Genomic DNA, 8,478 nt, shown 5'->3' with positions numbered 1-8,478 from the left:
GAGGGGGCGCGGGCGACGCCAGGCGCTGGCGGCACCGCGCAAGCGCCGCTCCGCCTCGCGCGAGGGGCACGCGGCCCTATGACGCCACGGCGCCTGGCGCGGTGGCGTCACCCCACGCGCGGCGTGGGAGAAGAGAGGAAGGGGAGGGTGTGGGCGGAGCGTCGGCGGCCCCGGTGCGCCCTCGGCGGGAAGGAGAGGCGCAAGGGCGAGGGGGGCGGGGGCGCGTATGCAAAGGAGTGTTTTGCATAGGCGGGAGGGCGGGGCCGGGGGCTGGTGCGTCACGGGGCGTGCGTTTGTGTGTAAATTTGCATAGCCCCCCAGCCGCGCGCTTCCATATATGGAGACGGCGCGGGCGGCGAGCGCGCGTGTTTATGTATGCAAATTACCCGCGGGCGGGCTCTGTGACGTCACGTGGCGCTATGCAAACTGAGGCGGCGCAAGGCCTGCTGGGGCGGGGGTGTTGTTGCAGGCCGGGGGTCTCGCTGAGTGGGGTCAGTGTCCGTGTCCGTCTCCCCCGCGCCCAAAAATGACGCTTCTCCTGTAATTTTGAGCCCGGGAGGGGGGGAGAGAAGCTAACACGACGCCTGCGATACGTTTACATCTTTTAACTTCAATAAACTCTCGCTGGTTTTTAACGCAAAGCAGCTGTGTTATGTGAATGTTTTGCCCCAGCAAACACCGCCACAGGCCTGCCGGCCGCGAGCCCCGAGTGTTTGTGTGTCGTGATCACGGTGCCCAGTTCTGACGTAATTTGTAAGGGGATAAACTGTGGGGTGACTGGACAAGTGACTAAGGCGGGCGGCGGAGGCCCCGCCTGTGAGGCGGGAAAAGCGAAGCCCGCCCCGCCGCCTCTTTTGTCCCTCGCGGGCCGCCGTGGGAGCGCTGAGCCCGCCCTGCGCCGCCGTCGTTCTACGGGAGCCGCCGGAGGTCAAGCGGGGGAAGGCGTCTCTGCGGGAGTGCGTCACTTCCTGGCGGCGCCGGTAGCGGGGCGCGGGGAGCACCATGCCCAAGTGAGCGCGGCTTCGGCGGGCTCCGGCGCTGATGAGGGGGCGGCTGCGGGAGGCAGGGCCTGGGACCGGGACGGGGGGAGAACCGGAGCGAGGGGCCGCCCGGGCCCGGCGGGGAGGGGGCCCGTTGGTTCCCGGGCAGGGGTCGGTGACCCCCCCCCCGGCGGCCCGGCGGGCGGTTCGTGTCTGTTCAGGCCTCGGGAAACGTGGAAAGAGGAGAGGAGGGGGTGCGGGGCCGGCGGGGGGTGCTGGCAGGCCGAGCCCCGGGCGCCCGGTTCGGGCAGAGCTCGTGGAGCCGCCGTGAGGGGTTGTGTTGTAACGCTCAGAGCGCAAAGTGGTTTCTTAATAACAAGAGTTTTCCCTCCTAAGGTTTTATTGCGATTATTGTGACACGTACCTCACCCACGACTCGGTAAGTCCCAAATCTTCTGCATTAATTTCTCTGTTGTATCAAGAGCATTAAAATGAAACTTATGTAGGTGTCCTGGTTTTGGCCGCGATAGAGTTAACTTTCTTTCTGGTAGCTGGTATATCGTTGTGCTTTGGGTTCGGTATGAGAGGAATGTTGATAACACACTGATGTTTTCAGTTGTGGTTAAGCAGTGGTTATACTAAATCAAGGACTTTTCAGCTTCTCATGCCCAGCCAGCAAGAAGGCTGGAGGGGCACAAGAAGCCGGGAGGGGACACAGCCAGGACAGCTGGACCCAACTGGCCAAAGGGGTATTCCATACCATGGGATGTCATGCTCAGTATATAAACTGAGGGGGTTGGCCTGGGGGGATCCCTGCTCGGGAACTAACTGGGCATCGGTTTCCTCAGCAAGTGGTGAGCAATTGCATTGTGCATCACTTGTTTTTTATATTCCAATCCTTTGAGGAGTATTATTGTCATTATTATTTTCTTCCTTTCAGTTCTATTAAACTGTTCTTATCTCAACTCACAAGTTTTACTTTTTTTTCCTGATTCTCTCCCCCATCCCACTGGGTGGGGAGAAGTGAACGAGTGGCTATGTAGTGCTTAGTTGCTGGTGGAGGTTAAACCACGACAATAGGCTAAAACCAGGTTATTTGAAATATTATGGTGTCCTACTTGTCCTCTCCTACTTCTTTGCAAAAAAGAACGAGAACACCTAGTGTCACTGGCATTCAACAGTCAAGGGCAGCCAACACTCGTGGCTGCCTACGACTGTTGCGGTGAGTTGGTGGTAGACAGCTGGCTGGGTGTCATGGCAACCTCTTTTACTGAAACTGGAGTCTCAACACTTATAGTTTATATGTAAAGGTTTTACACGTCACCCATCCTAATTTAAATTGCATGCATTTAAAATTATACAGGAGTTCCCAGTAAACTTCGGTTTTATGTGATGTTATGTAAGCTTTGGGTTTATGTCATCTTTCTCAGCCCTCCGTGAGAAAAACCCACTGCAGTGGCCGAAAACACAAAGAGAATGTGAAAGACTACTATCAAAAATGGATGGAGGAACAAGCTCAGAGCCTGATTGACAAAACAAGTAAGGCTAATCCTTCTGTGACCCTGGATTGCTCTCCCGTTACTTCCCCTATCTTTCCTCTAGTTGCTTTTCTTCCATTCTTCCATGTTGAGTCTTCCTCGCTTCCCTGGTGAGTCTTTGCTCTGTGAATCATGAGCAAAAACTTCACTTAGAATGTGAATCTTGAGCTCATCAGAGCATGGGCTTCCATGTAAGAGACCAAGGGCTCTGCCTGAGGGGTCGTTGCAAGCAGACATTTACTGCTTTGCTGTGATTGAGAAGGTTGTAGATACCAGCGCCTTTACTACTGATAGTAATGTCATACAAGGTCACATAATGCATTTTTGCTTTTTGGTAGTAGCACACTTACATAAAGAGCATGAATAAGATAGGAAAATGGACATTAAAAGGTATGGATTTTTGCATTTTTAAAAAAATGCAGTAGTTGCCTTCAATTCTCTAGGGATATTGATTTTTTTTTTTTTTCCTCGCTTGCTGTTAAAGGCTTGAATAAAGTGTGAAGTGTTTCCTCTGTCAGCTTATAGGGTTCTTTTCCTCTCGCTTGTCCTCTGAATAGTGGTGCTTTTCTCTCTGAAAAGAAATACAAATGCCAGATTAACTTTATGGCAACTTTCTTTAGATCGTAGAATCATAGAATATCTCAAGTTGGAAGGGACCTATAAGGATCATTGAGGCCAACTCCCTGCTCCTTGCAGGACTACCTAAAACTAAACTATATGATCAAGAGCGTCGTCCAGACCCTTCTTGAACGCTGACAGGCTTGGTCCTGTGATCACTTCCCTGGGGAGTCTGTTCCAGGGACCGACCACCCTCTCAGTGACGAGCCTTTTCCCAACGTCCAGTTTGGACTTCCCCTGGTGCAGCTTCATTCCATTTCCTTGTGTCCATTTTCCTCGTGGATGCTTCCAACTTTCACATCTTTTGCCTTCCTTCCAGTCGATTCCAGTCTTTTGAATTTCTTCTCTTCCCTTTCACATAAGATGTTTTTCATGCTTTTTGTTGCCTACCTGTCATTGCCTTATGACCATTTTCAAGATAGCATGTCTTTACCCAATGATCCCAGGTGAAAGTTGCAGCTGCAAATCACGTGATGTATTTTTTTTCTGCCATCCGCCTTCCTGTTAGGTGTGTGAAATTCATCAAGGAGCTCTCTAGTCTCGGCTGGAGTAATTACTATAATAATTGTCTTCAAGAATATTAGGTGCTTCTGCCATGACAAGCAGCATAAACCAGGGATATGTTCCAGAGTTAGAACAACTGAGCACGCAGCATGACGTGAAGTATGCTCTGACCGCGTGGCATGAGAAGGAAGATTGATGCAGGAACTTCCTCAGCCTAGTAACTGGTTTTTCTCCTGGGATTCTTTCTTTCCTTTTTTTTTTTTCTTTTCCCCCCCAATGTAGCGGCTGCATTTCAGCAAGGGAAAATCCCACCTACACCGTTCTCGGCACCACCTCCCGCAGGAGCCATGATACCACCTCCTCCCAGCATCCGTAAGTCTGAACTGGACAGTTTTTGACTGGGATGGCAGCCCTCTTGAGCTGTGTTGTATGTTTCCTGGACTTGTAAAGAAAAGTCCTCTTCGCTTGAAATCAAACTGAGACATTTTGAGCTTGTGAATACCAAAATGTAAAAGAATGCTTTGTAAGAGTGTTTCAGCAACTGTCTTAATCTTTAGTTTGTCTTATTTTAGTAATGCTGAGCACATTAATAGAAATGTGTGCCTTCTCATTACTTGGTAGGCGCCTTATCGATAGCTTCATTAAAACTTCCATCATGGGGTTTGGTTTGGGTTTGGTTTTTTAAATAGAGTAGGATTGATAACCTTCTTTTGCACTTCAGCTGGCAAACAGCTGAGATCCCTTTCTGCTTAGAGTCCTGCTGTTGCAAGTGGTAGTCATCTGCATTAGGATTGCAAAGGTGGAAATAATAGCCAGCATATTGTTCCTCTGGTTCGCTTTTTGGCACCTGAAGTCAGAGTTGAAACTGAAAATGACAACAGGCAGTTGTAAAATAATCGAAGGCACCTTTGTTACTAAAATTTCCTATGAAGTTTAATAACTATTTTGCATTGCATATTGTTGATGAATGTGAAAGCAGCCAGATGTGTAACCAATCTGTATATGTGTTCAGCTGGCCCCCCACGGCCTGGCATGATGCCGGCCCCTCATATGGGTGGACCGCCAATGATGCCAATGATGGGCCCACCCCCACCAGGGATGATGCCGGTTGGACCCGGTAAGTCTGGAAATAGGTAAATCTCTGGAACTGCAGTACTGCGTGGTCTGGTTTGCAGGATGTTTGAGTTATGTTTTCTGTCTCGCTGGGCAATAGAGAATTGTCAAAGGAGCTCAGCATAAAATGTGAAGCAGCTGCAGTACTTGGATGGTAGCTGTGGTGAGGCACTGTATAGCTCTCATCACTTCAGACATCACATTAGACGCAGCGTGGATGGACAGCCCCAAGTGTAAAGCTGTGGAAGTATTTCAGTTTGCATATACTATGTATGCACTTCCTGATCCATTATTCTCTGCATGGTGAGACATAAAACAGTCTTAGAACTGCTAATTAAAGTTCCTTTACTACTTGTTGAGAGTTACTAGTCCCCCTGTACAACTGAAATTAGTGCTCTGGTAGATTGTAGCTTTCCTACCTCTAGTCTTAGCAGTACAATCTATAATTGTTTAGGAATTCTGTGTTTGTAGTGCTTATGTGTTTGCACAAGGGGTACATTTCAGCACTAAATTAATTTTATTGTTTAAAATGTCTCAAGATAATGTGTTCCAGAGAAACCATATGCCTTAAGAAGTTTTTTTTCAGAACTGTAAAGGCAAACTAAAATGTCTTTGATCCATTCCATTTTTGAGCTTACTGGCATTTGAAGAATTCCCAGAAGACGTCTTATTGAAGCAGTTACTGGAACAAATCTAAAGGAATACACACAGGCGCACTAAAAGTAGTAAAGTGTCCTTGCAATTATTGTCTTGCTGGTAGAAACTGTTCTTTAAGTGTTTTTTAAAGGCACAAAATATGTGCATAATCTCTGATACTAAGCAGCATAGTGGCTGCCTGAAAATAAATGGAGAAGTTGAATGGAAACCATTATTCCCGTGCTTTTTTAGTAGAGCACCTGCTTTTCTTTGGTAATGCTGTTACCCAGCTGCAAGAAGTACACCAGTCTTTTTTTGGGTTTGGGGTTTGGTTTTTTTCTGAACACACTGGAGGATTTTGTAGCACTTTTTTCCAAATGAACTTTCCAATTCAGTAATTAACTAGTGTCTCTTTTGAGTGGTTGAAAATAATTTATAAGTGAATATTGTCAGAAGTGGGCATATAACCCAGGAACTTGGTTCTTCCTCTACTAATTCCTAACATCCTTCAGGGAAACGTAATGCATCTCAGCCAGCTTCCAGATCAAAGCTTACACACTTGTAAAATGGAAGTTCCCTGGAGGGTGGAGGAGAGAACCTGCATGCTGTATTGCTGTGACTCAGTGGTTGCTATTCCCGAGAGCTCTTCTCAAACTTCCTCTCTTTGTAGCTCCAGGGATGAGGCCACCTATGGGAGGACACATGCCGATGATGCCGGGGCCCCCGATGATGAGACCACCCTCCAGACCCATGATGGTGCCAACCAGGCCAGGAATGACCCGTCCAGACAGATAAAGGTGGAAATGGAGCTGCCTGTTCTTTTTCATATTACGATCTTCCATATGATAAAATACCATAGACCTATGTCCCTAGGATTTTGTATTAAAACAGTGTGCAGAAGAAATCTGCTGTTACTTCAGATTGCAGATGGTTTGACCTAGATGCACACTGGACTGATGCTTTTGTACCTGGTCTGGTTTTTTTGGTGTTTTTGTTTGTTTGTTTCGCCCCCCCCCCCCCCCCCTTGAATTGTAAAACACAACAATAAAACATTGATGCTGGTTTACATATGGAGAATCTGAGCCTTACTCTGTGTGTGGTTTTTATGCCTGGCAGAAAGAGGTGTCAGTTTTCTTTGTTCCCTCTCTACCTGTCTTGCACAGATTTTTTTAAGTTGTTTTTTTTTTTCTCCTTAGTCTGTAGGTAGTCTCTCTTTTTCATGTCATACCCCTCAAGAGATGTATTACTATCTACATTTTGAATTCTTGTTTCAAAACAAGTATGTGTGTTTCTAATAAAAAAAAAACCCTGAAAGTGACATCAGAAAAGACTGCAGGGAAATCTCTGACTGGGGAGACTGCACCATTAAGTGACTTTACTAGCACAAAATAGGATGAATTTAATAAAATGTTGATTCTCCAGTGAGGGAAGCAAAGAGATGCTGTTAAAAGTCTACTTCTTACAGTAATTGTTTTGATGCTACTAAACATATTACTGCTTTTCTATTGGTACCAGTGCGTTTGGACACATTTAATTACGTTACTGGAGTTGAGTCAGTAGTTATTAATGCTCGGTTCTCTTCTTAGCATAAAGGGATGTGTTGTTGAAGACATATCCCAGGCCCTTTAGTTTATTAAAAGGATTTTGCTTTTGATGAGCTGTATGTAATGCAGGTGCACAATTCCAATTGAATTAAAATAATTCATTCTGTTTGCATAACTGGCTGCTCTGTGCATGTCGGGTGACATCCATTTCAGTCTGCAGAACTGTCCAACTCATTCTAGACATGGTGCATCTAATACAAAAGTGTGGGATTGATTTGCATCTTACGAGAAAGTGTTTGGGTACCAGAACTTTTCCAAGTTGCACTCTGCTATGGGACAGGACAGTCCAATCATGTAGAGGAGATTATATGTTTAGGAGTTTGTGTGCTTTCAACAATCTGTAAAGAATGTGGTGTAGCTGAGACATCAAATATTTAGTAGCAGTGCTCAACAAATGTTGAGATGAGGCAAAAGTTAGAGAATGTTTCTATAATAAACCATACTGAGGTAGATGCCTGCTGCCCACAGCACTCAGGCTGGACCAGCACCGAGGTGTGGGGGATCCTGCTGCTCTCCCGAGCTTCCTGTGTCTGACAGCGAAGGGGTCGTACTGCAGCTTCATCTCCTGCGTCAGACACTGCATAGATTGCGAGGAGCTGAAATGATTGTACCAATGCGTATCTTGGAAGGTGAATGCCTCTCCATTATCAATAATCTGAGTGTTTTTCAGCTTTACGTTGAAGCCGGATTGCTGTTAGAGCAAACATACAACACTCATCTTGGTCAATGCGTATTGTTGACTTTCTCCTGTGGAAAACAGTAGGCAGGAATTAGCGATGGTCAGCATTGGGCTTTGATAAAGGTTCAAGGCTTGTATGCCGCTTGAGTCCTCCCCCCGCCTATTGTCAGATTAAAACAGAATGTACTCAGTAAAGTAGAAAGCACGTGGTTTTTCTTGTCATGGAGCTGTTAGAGGCGTGATGAATGGGCATAAGGCTCTGAGGGGTAGGTCTCTGCCTGCAGAACAGCGTGACCGTTTATGCGGGTGCTCCCTTTGCTGCACCCAGCCTGGAAAGCAAAACGCTGCCTTGTAAGCCAAGCTGAAATCTCACGTGGTGTCTGAAATGGTCTAACTCGTCATCCACCAAAGAGTGACAATGCAAGCAAACTAAGTAGCACAGAAACCGCTTGAAACAAAGATTGATGGTTTTTTTTTCCTTCCGAGCTGGTTACATTGTTTTACGTTGAACATTTTTTTTTTTTCGCGTGAGCGCCTGTTTTACAAGAACTTAGTTTTGGCTGACCTGCGATGCTCTCTGGAAGGGAGCTATACAAAGCAGAGGTGTGAAACTCAGCTGCTTCTGTGTCTTGCGGATTTTCGCCCGCAGCCCCAACATTTTAACAGAGGTAAAAGCACGTAATTAAAACCGCTGGCACCCTCACTCACAGGCTTCCCCTCAGCACCGGAGCACCGCGGGGGAGGCACGATTTGGGTTCCAGCCCTGCCCGGGGGCAGGGCGGGTTGCGTGTCCCGGGGGTGTGTGT

General features: G+C 47.1%; 1 protein-coding gene across 1 annotated transcript; it reads left to right on the top strand.

Moving 5' to 3' along the window:
* Positions 1-518: 518 nt before the first annotated feature.
* On the top strand, positions 519-6,466 carry SNRPC (small nuclear ribonucleoprotein polypeptide C). Its single transcript, XM_010584668.1, has 6 exons — positions 519-1,010; positions 1,377-1,419; positions 2,411-2,519; positions 3,923-4,012; positions 4,653-4,757; positions 6,060-6,466. The coding sequence occupies exons 1-6, from the start codon at positions 1,003-1,005 to the stop codon at positions 6,182-6,184; spliced, it is 480 nt and encodes a 159-aa protein (XP_010582970.1). The 5' UTR covers positions 519-1,002; the 3' UTR covers positions 6,185-6,466.
* The last annotated feature ends 2,012 nt before the right edge of the window (positions 6,467-8,478 follow it).

This window comes from Haliaeetus leucocephalus, unplaced genomic scaffold, assembly GCF_000737465.1.
Source record: "Haliaeetus leucocephalus isolate CR32 unplaced genomic scaffold, Haliaeetus_leucocephalus-4.0 Scaffold1000, whole genome shotgun sequence".
NCBI lineage: Eukaryota > Metazoa > Chordata > Aves > Accipitriformes > Accipitridae > Haliaeetus > Haliaeetus leucocephalus.
The sequence above is the reverse complement of the archived record's forward strand: the minus strand, read 5'-3'. Positions and strand labels throughout refer to the sequence as shown.

Bases quoted from the DNA above. Each gene is read 5' to 3' on its own strand.
- SNRPC (XM_010584668.1), top strand. The intron at 2,520-3,922 runs GTAAGGCTAATC...CCCCCAATGTAG, and splicing joins GAGCCTGATTGACAAAACAA to CGGCTGCATTTCAGCAAGGG. The intron at 4,758-6,059 runs GTAAGTCTGGAA...CTCTCTTTGTAG, and splicing joins GATGATGCCGGTTGGACCCG to CTCCAGGGATGAGGCCACCT.